Below are 20,547 nucleotides of genomic sequence, written 5' to 3' on the forward strand. Positions count from 1 at the left end.
GGTATGTAGTCAGACTGCTCTTCTCAACATCTGCATATGCACATCTGTATGACTAAATTTAAATGAACCGTAGCCTGCTTAAGGTTTAAATGACTGAAATTTCAAAAAATTATTACAATCCACAAAACTCCTGGTATTTTGGTATTTAAAAATAGCACAGAATACTAGAATAACCAAAACTTTCTACTTTTATAATATTATCTCTAAAGTAAGTATATTACCATTTCCAATGGCTAGTGTACATTTTAACGCAACTTAAAAATTTGTATGTGTGATGTGAAAGCTATGTCACCCTGGAATATTACATTTAGGCCAGTGATGCTTAACTCTAGAAGTATATCACAACGATTCTGTGGGGTTGGGGCCAGGCAACTATATTTTTAAAAATTTCTTAGGTTATTCTGACACACAATTCTGGTTAAGAGTGACTGTCTTAGAGGATGTTAAATACTACACTCAGCTCCCAGTGTACTCCACGTTGTCACAGGAAGACGTTAAGATCTCACATATGGAGCTACTTTGCTAACAAATCCATTACTAATTTCATCATCTCCTTGGGTTAGTTTTTATCTGATGAGTACTACAGCAGCACTTAAAAAAACATTTAAACTTTCCTTCTCACACCTCCAGGAAAGTTATTTAAAACTAAACAATTCAAATGAAAGTTTAAAAGGTAATACAGGGCTTCCCTGGTGGTGCAGTGGTTGAGAGTTCGCCTGCTGATGCAGGGGACACGGGTTCGTGCCCCGGTCCGGGAAGATCCCACATGCCGCGGAGCGGCTGGGCCCGTGAGCCATGGCCACTGAGCCTGCGCGTCCAGAGCCTGTGCTCCGCAACGGGAGAGGCCACAACAGTGAGAGGCCCGCGTACCGCAAAAAAAAAATAATAATAATAAAAATAAAATAAAATGTAATACATTTAGAGGTGGGCTGGGAACTAGGTGTTTACTTTGAAAAGTAAAGCTATCAATCTACAGCATGGAAAAAGGAATCAGAAGGAGTGATGCTACCAGAGACAGCGGAAGCTAGATGGTCATCAACATGTCCTGAAACATGTCCTCATGGCACACCTTCATTATTTTCTTTACATTGATAACAACTCATCATGTATGCTCATGTTCAAATAGAAACAAAAGTATTCCTTCAAGATGTAATCAATTTTCCAATCATGTATTTAGAATAATCTCTGTAACTATTACTCCTGCTAATATTAAAAATCAAGAGCTGACTATACTATTTGGATATCATGAGCCAGTTTCTTCAACTCAATTTATTTCCTTTGATTTCTCATCTATGTATTATGAAAAACTAAATTTTATTAACATACCTTGGGTCAAGAAGACTCCTCAAAAATTTGAAAAGCAAAACCTGGTTCTGAAGAGAAAAACAATAAAAAATACAATTAAATATTAAAACGAATTCTTCAAACTATGCCATGGTAAATAACTCTAGAATATCCCTTTAAAAAGCACACACGCATATGACTACTTCCATTATGCCCTCTGTACAGATCTAAGGAATTCTAAAGAATCATTTGGAGGTCATTTTCTCTCAGTAATTCTAATCATTGTCACATACTCAATTTTGAGAGTAGAAGAAATTCAAACACATTGGTTATTGGTACCCCAACCCTGCCAAAAAAAAAAAAAAAAAGGCCCTCTATTGAGACAAATCCCTTAACAGTTCCCAGCATGAAGACCCTTGGAATGGCAGGTGCTCTGAACTGCTCTGGCTACAATGACGGGTACACACTGCCTCACCTGGTCCTCCTTGTGACAACAGCCAACTGTGAGACAGTTAATCTAGGTGGGGTGGGAGGCTGAGGCCCAAACAACAACCAGTACCAAAAAAGCTTATTAACTCCTCAATATAATCAACTACAGAAGAGATGGCAAACAGGTTAGCAACTAATATGCAAAATGCCTGGCTTCTGTTTCTTCCACTTTTTAGCTATGTGACTTTGTGTAAGTCACTGACTCTCGTAAGCCATTTGGTTTACTTATGTGAAAAAGAGAACACCAATATCTTCTCTTCCTCCTGCGCAGGACAGAGGTGAGAATTAAGTGAGATAAATCTTAGAATACTATATGAATATTAATAATGTTTCTAAGTTCTTAAGAAAGCTAAGCAAAAATTATTATAGTTTTGTTTTCCTTTTTTCTTTATTTTTTTGACACATTCTACTTCACCTATAAAAAGCAGGGGATCTCAAAACCAAAAAGGATTAATGTCATTTAGAATTTAACATTTTAAATATATTTATCAGTCTTTGATTTTCTATCTTTTTCCTGGCCTATCACTTTGTTTTATTTCACATGGCTTTCCTTCTGGTTATACCTTAATATTCTGGCTTATTTTTCATTTCAAGAATTCTGAAAATAATTGGTCGGAGGCATATTTCTTGCCATCAAAAGTGAAGGTAATTTATAAAATTTGTGTGGGATTCTTATACAATCAATAAAGCTCTGCAATAAAAAAAATATTTCATTTCTTTAAAAGGAATGTGTAAGACTCCACAAATAGTCCATGGTCAAGAGCCACCTTTTTTGTGTGTGTAAATTATTTCAGCTTTTATATATTTGTCTAATGAATGACATTATATTCATTTACCTAGCCTCTCTACCTCTAAATATTTTAAAGCCTGTAGGAAAAAGAAAATCCTGCAATGGATAATCTTACATTTTTTTAAAAAAATGTAGATCTAGTTTTGTTTTGTTTTTTAATATTTATTTATTTATTTGGCTGTGCCAGGTCTTAGTTGTAGCATGCAAGATCTTCATCGTCACATGCGGAATCTTTAGTTGCAGCATGAGGGCTCTTAGTTGCGGCATGTGGGATCTAGTTCTCTGACCAGGGATTGAACCTGGGCCCCCTGCGTTGGGAGCAAGAAGTCTTAACCACTGGACCACCAGGGAAGTCCGATAATCTTATATTTTAAATGACAATAACATCACTATAGACAAGAAGATTCATCAAAATTGCTGACTTTTAAAAGACAGAGATGCTCTGTGGGTTGAGAGTAGTTTTAGCAGAAATGTACCCCCCTCACTAGAATGGACTGGATGACCCTCCATGTACTTCCTCAGGATCCTGGGCAGTCCTCTATCATCATTCAAGTCAAACTATTCTACAGTTATCTTTTGGCTTATCTGTCTTCTTGAGCACAGGGATACATTTACAGTTGACCCTTGAAGAGCACAGATTTGAATTGAGTGGGCTGACTTACACGTGAATTTTTTTCAATAAATATATTGGAAAAAATTTGGAAGATTTGCAACAATTTGAAAAAACCTGCAGGCTAACCACATAGCCCAGCAATAGTGAAAAAATTAAGAAAAAGTTAGGTATGTCATGAATGCATAAAATATACGTAGATACTAGTCTATCCTTACATAGGCATGAGTGATAATAAATATAAAATATGCCCCTCTCTCTCCCCCTCTCTAGTAATTGGAGAAACTGCATGTCAACCCACCATCACATGTGTTTTTTTTTAAAAAGTAACAATGTTTCCAATACTGTATCATGAATATGACTGTAATACTGTATGCTATAAAAATTTTATAACAATTCACTCATTGGTGTATACGTTAGGCTACTCTGAAGCAATCATATCAATTACACTAGACTACCATAGAGCAAACATTTGCTTTTTCATTATCAATGTATGAATTGTTATACCTGTAAATAAGTACAAATTTCTCTTTCACATCTTTTCATTTTTGATGTCTAGTGTTAGTAATATGTATAACAGTACTCTGTTTAAGACAATATTGTATGGGTACTGACAGACAGATGATTCATCTTATAAAAAGATGACATAAATGTACAGTATTGATAAGTTTAGTTCAGTACTGTAAATGTATTTTCTCTTCCTTATGATTTTAATAATATTTTCTTTTCTCTAATTCACGTATTCTAAGAATACAGTATATAATACATATAACATACAAAGCATGTGTTAATTGACTGTTTCTGTTATTGGTAAGGCTTCCAGCCAACAGTAGGCTATTAGTAGTTAAGCTTTTGGTTAAGTCAAAAGTTATACAAGGATTTTTGACTGCACTGGGGTTGGCACCCCTAACCCCCGCATTGTTCAAGGGTCAACTGTATATGTTTTTGTATCCTTAGCACTTTATTGTGGTTTTGGCCCACAGCAGGTACATAAATATTTATTGAATTAGTGGATGAGTCCTTATCTTGATTTAATGGACTTCATCATGCTGGACAACCAACCCTACATCTGGGAGTCATTTTTAACTCCACCCATCACATTCAACTAATTTCCAAGCCCTATACATTTTATTTCACAAACGTATCTTCGACCTGTCTTCTCCACTGCCACTGCTTTCATCCTGTCCTCACTGTTTTTTGTCGAGACCTTTTGCCTTCCAACTGGTCTAACTGTTCTCTCCTCCATCTGCTCTCTTTGCCAGTCCATTCTCCATACTACAGAATTACTTTTCTATAAAATGAATCTAATGGTATAATTCCTTTGCTTAAAAAACTTCAGTAATTCTCCAGCACACAGGAGATATAGCATAATTTCTTAGCATTACATATAAGATTGTTCAATATCAGCCCCAAAAGTCTATTTCCCAGGCTCTATACTTTTAACTCCTTCCCTCCAATATACCTTTGTAAGCTTAATCTGATGCTTCCTCCACCATTGTCTTTACCACATCATCCTCTGAATATGCATGTTGCTTCAAGACTTCATCAAGTCTTTACATACCCAGAACCCTTTATCTAGAATGCCCTTCCCAATTCTCTGCCTAGAAGACTGATCCCAATTATTTCAGACCCAGTTCAGGCATATGTGGGAACTCTTGTCTGCTTCTCTCACACAGTCTGTCACTCTCTCCTCTTATTCCTACAGCACTTTTTTACATATGTCTGGTGTAGAGCTTATAACACTGTGCTGTGGTTATATAAGTGCTTCTCTGTTCCACAGGAAAAATTAAGAAAAAGACTGTATTCTTATTTGTGCCCCCCAGAGCCTACTATACTGTGGGGTACAGAGTGGCACCACGGTAGTGTGTAAATGAATGAATTCCACATCTCTGTCTCATGTCAGCTGCCTCCCACTCACTGCTTTGGTTTCCTTCTTGCATACCTAACCCCTACTACTATTACTGCTACTTGAGGACTCTGGGTTGTGCTACATGTTCCTGTCATTGTCCTATTCCCTATCTCTATCACTTGTGGCCATAACGGTAACGAGCAAAACTCACTACTAGCACTGCCACAGTAGTGACAAGTGAAATATTAGGTCCATTAAATAGTACTTCAAACTGAGCATCTCAATATTCAGCATTAATATACCTGTATTCTAGCTAAGATTTTCCGAGAAAAATTCTAAATAGTCAGCATTGGGACTTCCCTGGTGGCGCAGTGGTTAAGAATCCACCTGCCAATGCAGGGGACACGGGTTTGAGCCCTAGTCTGGGAAGATCCCACATGCCCCAGAGCAACTAAGCCCATGTGCCACAACTACTGAGCCCACGTGCCACAGCTACTGAAGCCCACACACCTAGAGCCCGTGCTCTGCAACAAGAGAAGCCACCGCAATGAGAAGCCAGCGCACCACAACGAAGAGTAGCCCCCGCTCGCCGCAACTAGAGAAAGCCCGCACGCAGTGACAAAGACCCAACGCAGCCAAAAATAAATAAATAAATAAATATACAATAAAATAAATTTTAAAAAATAGTCAGCATTAACCCAGTAGGAGGATGACAAAAGTCTGAATAAATAACATGAAGCCTGAAGAGAATATGGTTGCAGTCACTATAGCAAAAGATATGGAGAGGTGGGTGGGTGGCAGGGGGAGAGGACCCTCTGTGGATTATGATTTCCAGGTAACTACAGGTTGTATTTCCAAAAATATTTCTGTGATGTTAATATCTGTTATGCACAAAGATGAACTCCCTCATTTCTAGACTCAGAGATTATCACACAATTGCTTCCAAATACACACACACACACACACACACACACACACACACACAATGTGTAGAAACTGCTATTAAAAGGCAACTATCAACTGAAGAAATTACTATAGTCAAAAGTTCTTAGGTGGATAGTCAATCATTGTCTCTCCACTAGATGCTTCTTCCCAGTATATTTTGCGAAGTTTACCTGAAGTTTTTTAATGACTGTTTCAATCTGTTCAGAAAAGTGAGTAGCAACCAGCTCTGCAGCTTTACAGGGCTTCAGGGACACAAGCTCCTGTAATGAAAGAAAAATATAAAATAATCTTCGATGTTAAAGTTAAATAGAATTTCCACAGATGTGAAGTATGATCACCTACATCAATATTTTCATGAGCTTCTACACTGCATTTCAGGAAACCTCAATATAGGGCCACAATTTAAAGACATATTGCAAATGAGTAAAATTAGAAAAGCATCATGTAAAAAACCAGATTTTGATATGAAAGGTAATTCAGAATTCTTAGAAAATGAAAGCACTAAAATTCTGGATTTAGGCCATGATATCTACAGGATGAATGGAAGGAACAAAAGCTTCCCAAATTCTCTGCCAGTGAATTTACCCTTGAGCTTAAAGTAATAACTTAAAGAAATGGAAAAAAGAAGAACATAGTTGTAATTTCTCTAGCTAAGAATTCTAAAACTTTACCTCTGATGCCTGGTAGATTTTGAAACCAGAGGTGTCTTAAGAAATCAACTTCAGGTCATAAGTCTTAAATGAGACTAAGAGGTTGACCACTGTTAATAAGACCTATTTCTGTCAAATCTAAGACTTCCAACCTGCCCTCTCCTGAACTTTCCTAGACACTACAGGCTTTCCTTTTCTTCTTGAAACTCTCTTCTTGGTTTCTGTGATCCTATTCTACCTTTTCAATTGCATGTTCCATGGCTAAAATGCCAAGACTGGCTATAGATCAACATATTATATTGTCAAATAAAAATAAGACAAGTTATTGTGATGGCAACACTTGTGATATGTATCTAATAATTTTGTGTTAGTATGTGCAGATTAATAATACTTAGATGACACAAGTTATTGTAGTTTAAACTACTTTTATACGATACATCTCAAAACAGAGAAGGCACAACTAATCAATATCACATATGAAAAGGGGGATATTACTACTGATCTTCAGGCATTAAAAAGATAAACTATTATGAATTAATTTATGTTGAAGATTTAAATATTTAGTCAAAATGGATAAATTCCTAGAAAAATATAATAAACTGACGTAAGAAATAGAAAACAAGGGCTTCCCTGGTGGTACAGTGCTTAAGAATCCACCTGCCAATGCAGGGGACATGGGTTCGAGCCCTGGTCCGGGAAGATCCCACATGCCGCAGAGCAACTAAGCCTGTGCGCCACAACTACAGAGCCTGTGCTCTAGAGCCTGCGTGCCACAGCTACTGAAGCCCGCGTGCCTAGAGCCTGTGTTCGGCAACAAGAGAAGCCACTGCAATGAGAAGCCCGCGCACCGCAACAAAGAGCAGCCCCTGCTCACCGCAACTAGAGAAAGCCTGTGTGCAGCAACAAGGACCCAATGCAGCCAAAAATAAATAAATAAAAGAAATAAATTAAAAAAAAAAAAAGAAATAGAAAACATGCGTTGATTTTTAACCACTAAAGAAACTGAATGAATAGTCAAAAATCTTCCCATATGAAACACTACAGGCCCAAATAGCTTCACTGGTAAGTGCCCAGCAATCATTTAAGGAAGAAATAATTCCAATACCAATTAATCTCTTACAGAGAATAGAAAAAAGGAAGCTACTTCAGCTCACTGTATAAGGCTAGCAAAATTTTGATACCTAAACTCAGTAGAACAACATAAGAAAGGAAAGGAAAATTATAGACCAGTCTTAATTGTGAACACTAATAAATAAAAAAAAATCCAACAATATACAGAAAAGATAATATATCAGATTCAAGTTGCATTTACCCATAGAATTCAAGGCTGATTTAATATCAATAAAATTTATGACAAAAATAGAATAAGGGAGAAAAGATGATAAAATTCATTCATGAGAAAACTGTCAGCATAGTAGAAATAGAAGACTTCCATAAAAATCTTTACAGTGAACATTGTACATGTTAGAAATAAAATTTTTAAAATATCATTAATAGGCTTCCCAGGCGGCATTGTGGTTGGGAGTCTGCCTGCCAATGCAGGGGACATGGGTTTGAGCCCTGGTCTGAGAAGATCCCACATGCTGCGGAGCAGCTAAGCCTGTGTGCCACAACTACTGAGCCTGCACTCTAGAGCCTGCGAGCCACAACTACTGAGCCCACGTGCTACAACTATTGAAGCCTGCACACCTAGAGACCATGCTCCGCAACAAGAGAAGCCACCACAACGAGAAGCCCACGCACCGCAATGAGAGAGTAGGCCCCGCTCGCTGCAACTAGAGAAAGCCCGCGTGCAGCAACAAAGACCCAATGCAGCCATAAATAAATAAATAAAATAAATTTAAATAAAAAATAAAAATATCATTAACAATAGCACTGTTATGCTAAAATATATGAAGTTGTGACAGTAAATCTAACAGTGGATGAAAAGTCTCTACAGAAGAAATTATAAAACTTTATAGAAAGTTATTCAATAAACGGTTACACCAAATGGTCATAAGGTAGAAGACTCACAATGTAAAGATGTCAATTAAATTAAAAATGATTGAAAGATTCAATGTAATCCTTGTCAGAATCATAAGGTTAGAAATTGCTTTTGGTGGAACTTGACAAGCTGATTCTAAAATGAATTTGGAAGTAAACAGCCAACACTCTCTGAAAAAACATGAAGACATTATAAAACCACAATATTTCAAGTAGTGTGGTACATGTAGAGACAAAGACCAATCAAACAGAAGAGAGCCCAGAAAAAGAGACAAAACACAGAGATCCTTGGTATACTTATGATAAGGTAGCACTGCTGGGCTTTTAAAATAATTGTTGCTAGCACATAGATCAATGGAACAGGACAGAAAGCCCAGAAATAAACCCACGCACTTATGGTCAATTAAACTACAACCAAGGAGGGAAGAATATACAATGGAGAAAAGACAGTCTCTTCAATAACTGGTGCTGGGAAAACTGGACAGCTACATGTAAACAAATGAACATAGACCATTCTCTAACACCATGTACAAAATAAACTCAAAATGGATTAAAGACCTAAATGTAAGACCAGATACTATAAAACTCCTATAGGAAAACATAGGCAGAACACTCTGACATAAATCATAGCAATACTTTTTTGGAGCTATCTCCTAGAGTAATGGAAACAAAAGCAAAAATAAACAAATGGGACCTAATCAAACTTACAGACTTTTGAACAGCAAAGGAAACCATAAACAAAATAAAAAGACAACTTACAGAATGGGAGAAAATATCTACAAATGATGTGACCAAAAAGGGATTGATTTCCAAACAGCTCATACAGCTCAATATAAAAAAACAAAACAAAACAAAAACACAATTGAAAAATGGGCAGGAGACCTAATAGACATTTCTCCACAGAAGACATACAGCTGGCCAGCAGGCATATAAAAAGATGTTCAACACGACTAATTATTAGAAAAATGCAAATCAAAACCACAGTGAGGTATCACCTCACAGATCAGAATGGCCATCACCAAAAAGTCTACAAATAGTAAATGCTGGAGAGGGTGTGGAAAAAAAGGAACCTCCTACACTTTTGGTGGGAATGTAAGTTGGTGCAGCCATTATGGAAAACAGTACGGAGGTTCCTCAAAAAACTAAAAATAGAACTACCATATGATCCAGCAATCCCACACCTAAGCATATACCCAGAAAAAATGAAAACTCTAATTCAAAAAGATACACGCACCCCAATGTTCATAGCAGCACTATTTACAATAGTCAAGACATGGAAGCAACCTAAACGTCCACAGACAGATGAATGGATAAATAAGATGTGGTATATATATATATATATATATATATATATATATATATATATATATATATATACAGCGGAATATTACTCAGCCATAAAAAAGAATGAAATAATGCCATTTGCAGCAACATGGATGGACCTAGAGATTATAATGCTAAGTGAAGTAAGTCAGACAGAGAAAGACAAATATCATATATCACTTGTATGTGGTATCTGAAAAAAAAATACAAAGGAATTTATTTACAAAACAGAAGTAGACTCACATACATACATTGGAAACAAACATACATACATAGAGAACAAACTTATGGAAGGGGGGAGGGATAAATTAGGGATTTTGGATGAACAGATATATACTACTATATATAAGATAAATAGCATAGGGAGCTATATTCAAATATAGTTTATATATTCAAATATATTAAAATATCTTGTAATAACCTATAATGGAAAAGAATCTGAAAAAGAAAAAAATATATATATGTATAACTGAATCACTTTGCTGTACACCTAAAACATTGTAAATCAACTATACTTCAATTTTTAAAAAGGAGGAAAAAAGGAAAAAAAACTGTTGCTGGAGAACTGGGCATCCATATTTTAAAAAATTAATTGGGGGGCTTCCCTGGTGGCACAGTGGTTGAGAGTCCGCCTGCCGATGCAGGGGGCGCGGGTTCGTGCCCCGGTCAGGGAAGATCCCACGTGTCGCGGGGCGGCTGGGCCTGTGAGCCATGGCCGCTGAGCTTGCGCGTCCGGAGCCTGTGCTCCACAACGGGAGAGGCCACAACAGTGAGAGGCCCGCGTACCGCAAAAAAAAAAAAAAATTAAATGGATCCCCACCTTAAATCATATACAAAAGTGGATTCAGGTGGATCTAAGATTTATAGATGAAACAAAAAACAAGAAAGCTTTTAGACAATAATATAGGACTTCTTCAGTACCGAAGGAAAAAATTGATTATTCTGACTACTTAAAAAAAAAAAAACCTTTTCTTAAAAAGAAACATAGAAAAAAAGCCACAGAGTAGAAGATATTTGCAACATGTATCACTGAAAAAAAGACTAACATCCAGGATACATAAAGAACTCCTACATCAATGAGTACAAGATACATTCTAACAGAAAAATGGGCAAAAGACTTGAACAGGGACATCACAGAAAGGAAATTTAAACAGCCAATAAATATGAATCTATCAATCCCGTTAGTAATTAAGGATATGTAAATTTAAAACATAATGAAATATCATTATTCATCCATTAGACAGACAAAATTTTAAACTCTAGCAAGAATATAGAGTCAATGGAAAATCTCACATAATGCTGGCATCTGCTTAAGTTTAATATATTTATCCCAGTTAATTGGCAACTACAGACCCTAGAAAAGAGATTATCAAATGTTAACATGCATCAAAATCACCAGGAGGGCTTGTTAAAATGTACTGCTGGGCCCTGCCCCCAGAGTTTCTGATTCAGTAGGTCTGAGGTGAGGACTTAAACTGCATTTCTATCGAGTTCTCAGCTGATGCTGTAATGCTCTACCAGGGATCAAACTGAGAACCACTGTTCTAGAGAAATGCATGTGGTAGCTGTGTTCAAGATGCATATGTAAGCATGATCCTGGATGAACTACTTTTAATAGTCAAAAACTAGAAACAACTGAAATGTCCATTAACAGTATAATGGATAGACTGTGATATACTTGTAAAATTTAACACTATACAGTAATAAAAATGAACTAGCTACAAACAATAAAATGTATAAATTTCTCAAAATATTAAGAAAAAGAAAATACAGAGTATAACTCCATTTATATAAAGTTCAGAAACAGGCAAAACAAAAATACATATTTTTAGGGGTGCAGGCAGGTGCAATAACAATATATAAAAGTGCAATAAATTATCAGAAGAACGAGGATAATGAATATATTAGTAAGGCAGTGAATTGTGATAAGAAAAGGATACATGGGAATAGTCTGGGATACTGGAAATAACTCTATTTCTGGGATGTTGGCTTTTTTATTTTTTTATTAAACTGTACTTTTACGCACTTTTTTGTTTCTTTTTTATATTTCAAAATCAAAAATATTTTTTAAAATCTCATGACACGTGTGTTGTCCATATTGGAAAAACCATCTTTACCAGAGATTCTTTACCTGAAATCTACAGACCCAGTCTAAGAATGTCTTTTAGGGAGTCTGTGGATCCCTGAAATAGCAAACGAAATTATGCGTCTGAGCACATGCACAATACTATAAGGCACAGGTCCAAATCTTTCACTAGATTCTCAAAAGAGATCTATAACCCCCACTAATCTATACACTATGTAGACTGTCTGAAAACTTTATTATGAGGACTTTCCCCCTACGTATTTAATGTTGATTTTATTTACATTACCAAAGCCACACAAGTCCTTCAAAAGTGTCTATAGATTTCTAACGTGGCCTTAGGAAGTATTAAAAAGTTCAAGGTGAAAAAATGCACAGATGTGGGAAAAATAGCAGAAATAATTGCTGTGCAGAAACAATACTTCTTGCTTCTCCAGTATGAGTTTTCTGCTGAATAATTTGTTTGTTCATTGATTAATTCATCATGTTTCACATTATGTGGAGAGACACAGCTTCATTTCTGGATGTCTGGAGTCCATGTGCTCAAACCACTGCATAATGCAGATGAAGTGAAATGAACAATGAGGCATAATGTAACTATGGAGACTTAAAGGGGATGATGAAAGGAAAAAGAATACAAAATGATTAGAGGAAAAAAAGATATAATTCAAAGTTGAAGAAGGTTTTCTTGGGTTCTTTCACCAAGATATATTGATCTTATTGTTAGCAGGAATACGATAAGACTGAATTAATAACATATATATGTTCTCAATCCTACAGATGAAAGTGTGGAAATTACTTCAGCCCACTGACTGCACCACCTTTCACGCCAGATGTTTTACATAAGATGCTGTTCACATTTCTGATCTTTCTAAACGTTACAATTATCAGGAACTAAAAGTATTCACACTACATGCAATGCTTTCTCAAAGTTTCAGAGCTCTTATTATTTTTCATATGTAAAAAAATTTTTAAACATGTTGCATAATCATATCTTTCACTACATCTCTAAATCCATCACTAGAAGTTACCTGATCCTTGCTACAAGGAGGAGGAGAGAAACTCTGTAGATATAAATGTTATTTCCAAAACTCGAATTACCTCAACATCCTTCATTACTACTTTTTTTCAATAATTAGTGACCCATAATACAGAACAGATTAAAACAAATCTCTAGCTCTGTTGGTTTCTGAGGAATACTGTATTTATGAACCTAAAGAAACTAAAAGTGAGGAGTGATTTTTGGGCCTCTTTTTAGAATGCATTCTGATCACATGTTCATTACACACGTATTCGTCTCTCCATTTAGGCATCTATAGGCAAGTTTTTAAAAAAGAACTTTTAGTTTCAAAGTCAACTCTTGCATTCCTGTAAAACAGCATGCATAAACAAAATCAGAATCATCATCCTCCTACATAAAGAAGGGAAATACATCAGAGAGAACAACTCATTGCAGTAATGTTTCTAAAATTCCATCAGGTGACTAGGGAAATACATCAGAGAGAACAACTCATTGCAGTAATGTTTCTAAAATTCCATCAGGTGACTAGGGGGAATGGCTCCATCATGTAGTAGAGAAAAAGATCAGTAGTACTTTCAGAATTTCTAAGAACACTGTAAAAACCCACTAAAATTCCAGTTTGTCAACTAGCTGGTTGAACATGAGTTATTTTCAGAAGTCATGATATAATAAATTGTACATGACATGGGTTTTACGAATACAAATGTGAGGCAGAATTATCTGAAAAAGATGTTAATCCTCAAGCAAATCAACTTAATAATATAATACCTCCAACTGTTTAGTTAGAAAAACTTAATTTGGGAGATATCCATACAAATGGGAAAGTTTTAAAAATTCTGTTGAATCAGTACCTCAATATGATCCATTGCCTTCTGCCATACAGATTGCTTCTCCTCTGCACTGTGTCCAGGAATGGATAAGATATTGTGAATGTAGTTAAAGACTTCTTCCTGAAAAGCACAAGACAATATAATTCATTCATTCATTCACTCAAGCAATATTTAGTCACTATCTACTAACTGTACCAGTCTTGGTAAATATCTGTTATTTGGAGATGGAAAACCATTTGGAGATAGTTAACTGATGGACGACTGACTTAAAAGAGAAAGAGTAATTGTTTAAAGTTTAGGGTAGATCCTTAGAAGTTGCAAATCTGTTCCAATTAATGTTAGTCTCAATTTCATTAACCTAACAGTGAATATCATTCTTTTGCTTTGGTGGTCTCTGTCCATATTCCCAATTTCATCTCAAATCACTTTTGCCCTTGCCCGTTATGCTCAACTTACAATGATCTAAGCTTCATTTATACGATCTCTATTCAGTTCCTTGAACATGTCAAAAAATTTTCCCACCTCGAGATCTTTGCATATACTGTTCCTGATCCTGCAGCATTTTTCTATTGGCTCTTGGCTTGACTGGCTTCTTCTCAAATTCCAAAACTCAGTTTATAAGTCATTTTATCTGAGATTCCTTCCCTGGCTGCTCTGTATAAGTCAGTTTCCCCATTATCCTCTCATGGTGCACCCAGTTTCTCTAGCGCTCATCACAATTTGTAACTAAATATTTGGTTTTCTTACTGTCCATCTCCATCACTAAACTATAAGTTATAAAATTACAGGAACTATATATCTGTTTTAATTATCAATATATACTTGGCTAATAGCAGGCACTCAATTAAGCCCTACTGAATAATGAACAAAACTTTAAGTCAGCAAACATATGTCCAAATATTTCTACTGAATAGTTACACCTACTGAATAGTTATTTCTTCTTGATAAGGGGAGGAGGGGGACTGAGTAAGAAAAAAGGGTAAAGCTGTCTCTTAACTCACCTCTCTTAGTGGGTCACGTAAGTAGCAATCAATAATTTTGTCATACTGGTGTTCTCGTTCATACATAAATTCACAAATTTGATAGCTAGAACATAAAAGGAAAAACTTCAGTGTACCAAACAGTCAGGTGGTTATTAGCTTATTGTTTCAAGACATTTGCTCAGGCATAGAGGTTAGTATTAAGGAAAATGAATATAGTAGATGTGATTTCTATTGTTAAATGAAGTTATAGTACCTGCCGTTCCTCTAAATATATGTTTAAGATGCTGCTGAATACTACGTTTATAAGAAATTTCAAAGCTGGGTACAAAATAAATGTTAAAGCAACAATGTGTCACATAAAAAATAGTTAATATATTACATATCAATATAATCAATTATATGAAATTTCCCTATTCAGAATTAAATATGTCAAATGAAATATTCAACAAACTAAATAGTAGTGCTAACATATTGCATCTTATTTGCTATGTTAAATTCTGCATTGTTTATAATATATATAACTGTCAAAAATCTATGAAATACCATGGAAATTTTAAGTAAAAAAACTACAATAATAAATCATAAGGCTGCTATTTCATTTTCACACTAAAATGTACAAGCACTTCAAATTTACTTGCTATTAATTTCTGCAAATCTAACTAATTTCTAGACTTGAAAGGCAAAAACTTTTGCACCCAGGTTTTTTTTGTTGTTACATGCATAACTTTTCTTAAAAAAATGGCAATGCATAAATAAACTGGGCTTCAAGTTAGAGAAATGTAATTTAATAGTTCTATGGGAACTAATACATGGCTTCAAAGCAACTTACAATTCTGCCTTTTCTGCCATACGGATGAGCCGACTCTCTTCAAATTGAACTATGCCTCCAGCCTGCAGCAATTCTAAAAGGACCTGAACATTTAAAATAAATGAGTAAAAACACTTTGGAATCTACTCTTATTTATTAGCTCTTTAAGGGTCCATTCAGCCACAGAAACCATACCTTTTTCGCTTTTGTCTTATTATGTGCTGATGTTTCAGTTTGGCTTTCATGTATACAAGGGATTAGACTGCCATTATAATGTTGATCATATTGTATTTAAGTCTTACAAAAAGGTAAACAGCTCTATTTTCAAACATGGAAGGAATGCCAAAGTGTTTGCAAACAAAGCCTTATTAGATATTAGAATATCTAATTGACCCTCCACTAAGCTAAAAACGTCCATATGTATTCTTTCAATAAGTGAATTTTTGTCTGGTGCCTTTATGACTTATGGCTCTTTAAAATCTGTTGCCCACAGGTAGTGTCCATGTTCACGTGTTAATTTTTCTAACTAAACTTGGGGTTTCTCACAGTATAGCATTATTCACAAGAGCTAAAAGGTGGAAACAACCCTAATGTCAATCAATGGATAAATGGATGAACAAAATATGGTATATACATATAATGGAATACTGTTCATCCTTAAAAAGGAATGAAATTCTGACACATGCCACATATCGATAAACCTTAAAAACATCATGCTAAGTGAAATAAGTCATAAAAGGACACATAATGTATAATTCCACTTATACGAGGCACCTAAAGTAGTCAAATTCAGAGACAGAAGGTTTAATAGTTGCCAGGGTGCTGGGGAGGGGTAACAAGGACTTAACTGTTTAATGAGTACAGAGTTTCAGTTTGGGACTATAAAGTTCTGGAGACAGATGGTGGTGATGGTTGCACAACAGTGCGATTATATTTAATGAGAACTGTACACTTAAAATGCTTAAAATGACAAATCTTATTGTGTATATATATTTGACCACAATAAAAAACAAAGAAAAATACTGGGGTTCATGTAATTAATCTTTACCACACTAAGTAGCTGAATAAAAAAAGGTGACCAGGATGTTGAGATATCAATATTTTAAAATAAATCTCAAATATAATAGAATCACTACATAGTCATTAGAGCAATATGAGAAAGCTCTCTCCTATATTTAAGTTCAAGATCCAGAGTAACACTCTTTCTCAGAACTCCAGGAAACCATTTAACAAAGCATTTTTCTAACACAGGAAATTGATTACTTTCAAGTCAAATTTTTTTAAAAGGCAGAAAAGAAATAAAACCTATCCTACCTTTACACTTCAGAACTCTAATTTAATCCATTTTGAGTATTATAATGTACTGCTATACAGGGCAATGATAGCGTGAACCCACCTGCTAGAAGCCTCAGTTTGGAATAACATAATCAAATGCCACTGCTAGAGCCAGTCTGAACCAACTTACTGAGCTGAAACTGACTTAACTTTCAGGAATTTTGTAAGCCGGTGGTTAAATACAGGCATTGTTAAAAATCAAATTATATAAACCCACAATTAAATAAATTAAATTAAAAGTGAAGGTAATCAATACCCACACTCACCACTTCCTAATTATTTTACTACATTTTACTGTGTATGCTCTCAAGGTTAGTTACTGTAGCCGTATCTGTATGGTGGAAATATTACATAAGTGTGTGGTATGGTGCATCTCTCCCCAATTCCATGTGCCGGGTGACATCATGCTGGTAGACTGAAGTCAGCCATGGTGGGAATACTTACACCATGGAAACAGGCAAATGCTGTAAATCAGGGCTTGTTACATGCTCAAAGGGTTATAAAACAAACAAACAAAGAAGAATATGTGACAGAGACTATATGTGACCCATAAAGCCTAAAATATTTACTCTCTGGTCCTTTACAGAAAAAGCGTGCCAATTTCTGGTTAAGAAAGTGATGGAGATAATGTTAAAAAGATAGTCAGACTTAAAAGTGTGCATGTCAGAGACATTACACTATAATAGCACAAAAAAATTAAGGAATTATTTTCCAGTATTCAAAAACTGTTATCCGATTCAGCAAAGAAGTCACAACACTGATGAATGAAGTTCTGACATGCTTTCACTGTTGCACTTTCATCTTATTCCCTTTAATAAATGAAAACATCAACCAACGTTCATATCAGTGTGAACCAGCTGTTAAACTTTTATCAGCATACCACTGGAAAATATTCAAATATATTGCATAAACAAATTTTGATATATGACAAACAGTACAAGAGAAAGAGTGCTGGATTAGAAGGGAAGGAATTGAGTTCTAATCTCATTTATGACCTTGAGCAATTTACTTCATCAGTTTTCTTTCTATTTTCTAAAATGAGTTGGGGAAAAAACCCCAGATAATCCCAAAGGGGATTCCCAATAATAGATTACTACATTACGATTACTTTTAAAGGTTTGGCTTTTACATTTAGGTTTGGTTTTTATTTTATTTAGTAATTTACATAAGAAGTTTTTATCATTTTATATAGCAACACCATGCATAACATGTTTCACTTTTCCTGCCAATAGAGAAATAGGGGCAAAATGAGGGATCCACGCTACTATTTGTGTTCAGTATAATTTAAGAGACAATCAAAATTTTAGCAGCTGTTCTCTTCCCTAAGACAGTCTGCAGCAGTCACGGGGCCACAGCTGTGCAGAGAAAGGGTTCGCTGTTGTAATCCTATATTCTTTATCTGAGTCTCAACCTCTGGCCTGGCATATATTACCATAAAAAATCAGCATAGCCCTCAAAGCACTTAGTTTTTGTAGCTTACTTAGCTGACAAAGTCTTGCTATCAATTTTAAATAGACTGCCTCTCTTAGTGCTCACAATTACAGTGGGTAAGCTTTCAAGAAATCCTATCTAGAAAGGACCCTCAAGAAAGTGGCTAAGTAGAAAGAAGTGGTAATCAATTTCTTTCTCACAGTGATTAGTGGAGAGACAGATGGATTCTAGTCTCCAGAAGTGTTGAGCACTAGTGTAGTGGCACCCCCAAAAGCTGAGTGTTCCAATACTCAGGATCCTGAAGCCTTTCTGGTTCACGGCCATAGCAACTAGAAGTGGTTACCAGCTTAATGACACTGGTGGAAAGCAGCATACAACAGGTGCCAACTGTTGCTCATGAAGAAGAAGGATAAAGTTTATATTCTCTTTGATGTCATGTTGAATGCAAGACAGGTCCAGTCTGCCTAGGAATTTAGTTTGATTGAGGCTCAAACTAACAACCATCCACACTCTTTTCTGGTTGCCGCTGTCTAGCTTAGTATTACGGTTTGGCACAAGTCATTTTCCCCTTATGTCTAGTGAGGTCTAGTACAGAAAGGTTCTTTCTGGCTTACTCTGTCTTCTTTCTCATTCTTTAGCAAGATGAGTTCCAGTAGTTCATACCTGCTGTCTTTCTGAGTGTCGGGAGTCATCGTCAGGACTACAGAGGAACTCAAGGACCTGGTCAAAGAAAAGGTATCTTTTTAATTGGATACCAGCATGCATGCCACACCACTGTCATAATGAAAACCATTACTACCCTTTCTATATCACCAGTTCATTCACACTCGGCTCAACGAACACCACAGGTATATGGTATCTTCCCAACTGATTGGCATAGTAGATGACACAGCAGGCTTCAGGTATGCTAACAATTTAATATATACCTTATACACATTTCTTTGCTGCTTAGAAACATGACTGGAAGCCAGCAACATCTATATACCTTAACTTTAAGATCCTCAACACTGTGGACCACACAAAGCATGGACTTTGGAGTCAGGCCACTTGAATTTGAATCCTAACCTTATTAACACTTAACAACAATATTTATTGCTAATAATAACACTTATTAAGTACGACCTTGGATGAGTGACTTAACCTCACCAGGTTTTAGTTTCCTCATCTGAAAAATGGGAGTGATAACTATACCAATTTCAGAGCTACTGGGAGTATGGAGTTAATACATACATATAAAACTTTGGAACAGAGCATGGCACTATGAAGTGCTCAATAAACGCTGGTCATTATTAGCAACTTTCTCCAGATAAAAAGTATTTTCTTTGCCACCTGTGGCTTTGTGGAGATATTTAACCGGGATTAGGAAATACCTTCACAGTTAAAGTCATTTGTAAGTAAATTCAGATTTTCTAAAAGTAATCTCTCCTCCAGGTACTCAACAGCATAGTCTTACTACCAGTGAGATGGGTGATTATTAAACTGGAAAATTCTTAAGCCAAGAATTCTAGGCAATTTAGAACAACAGAATAATTGGGAGAACAGAATCTATATAAACCAATCTCCACAAACCATACTCCCATGATACCAAGTTACTAGGCAGTCATACTACCCAAACACAACATTAAAAAAAAAAAAAAACTAATTTAGATCCAAACTGAAAGGTGAAAAAGCTTCTACAATAAAAACAATTCTAGTTCTTATCGTTAAAGATGCTCACCTGATCAAAAAGGGTTCTGTTTACAAACAAGGTATTGTCAGGCTTTGCAAGCTGCCGGGCAAGGAAGGTAAAGAGACACCCTACTTGTGAGGGAGTAAAATCTGAATTCTCCACCATAACCTGATAAGGAAAAGAGACCATTTATTCAATATGCCATCTGGTTTGACACAGAAAAATAAATAATTAGAAGCTGGGGGAAGCCTCAGTACTAAAGACTCGAAGATTCTTTTATTGGCTATGTAACAATTGAGTTCAATACCATTTAGAGAAGGAGCACAACTACTTGCACACCCTGAAAGCATTATAGTAATTTTTGGCATAATTTTAGGCACAAGTTGGATAAGAACTGAATTGTTAGAGAGGTGGATTTCAAAGAAATATTAATCATGTTTCCCTCTTGAATTCTTAAAAGAGAA

The 20,547-nt window shown here is 35.7% G+C and overlaps 1 protein-coding gene across 7 annotated transcripts in view; it reads right to left on the minus strand.

Annotated features, from left to right (window-relative positions):
• Positions 1-20,547, minus strand: part of VPS8 (VPS8 subunit of CORVET complex) — a 299,574-nt gene that overhangs the window by 128,804 nt on the left and 150,223 nt on the right. For all 7 annotated transcript variants that reach the window (XM_029215384.1, XM_029215383.1, XM_029215387.1 and 4 more), the window contains 7 exons: positions 20,132-20,251; positions 19,078-19,134; positions 15,670-15,752; positions 14,859-14,943; positions 13,879-13,977; positions 6,138-6,227; positions 1,327-1,373 (listed from right to left, as the gene is read on the minus strand). In XM_029215384.1, the coding sequence (XP_029071217.1) occupies positions 1,327-1,373; positions 6,138-6,227; positions 13,879-13,977; positions 14,859-14,943; positions 15,670-15,752; positions 19,078-19,134; positions 20,132-20,251 (581 nt within the window). The remainder of the gene's footprint in view (positions 1-1,326; positions 1,374-6,137; positions 6,228-13,878; positions 13,978-14,858; positions 14,944-15,669; positions 15,753-19,077; positions 19,135-20,131; positions 20,252-20,547) is intronic.

The sequence above is a fragment of the Monodon monoceros genome, unplaced genomic scaffold (genome assembly GCF_005190385.1).
Source record: "Monodon monoceros isolate NGI ecotype Baffin Bay Population unplaced genomic scaffold, NGI_Narwhal_1 Super_Scaffold_11, whole genome shotgun sequence".
Lineage (NCBI taxonomy): Eukaryota > Metazoa > Chordata > Mammalia > Artiodactyla > Monodontidae > Monodon > Monodon monoceros.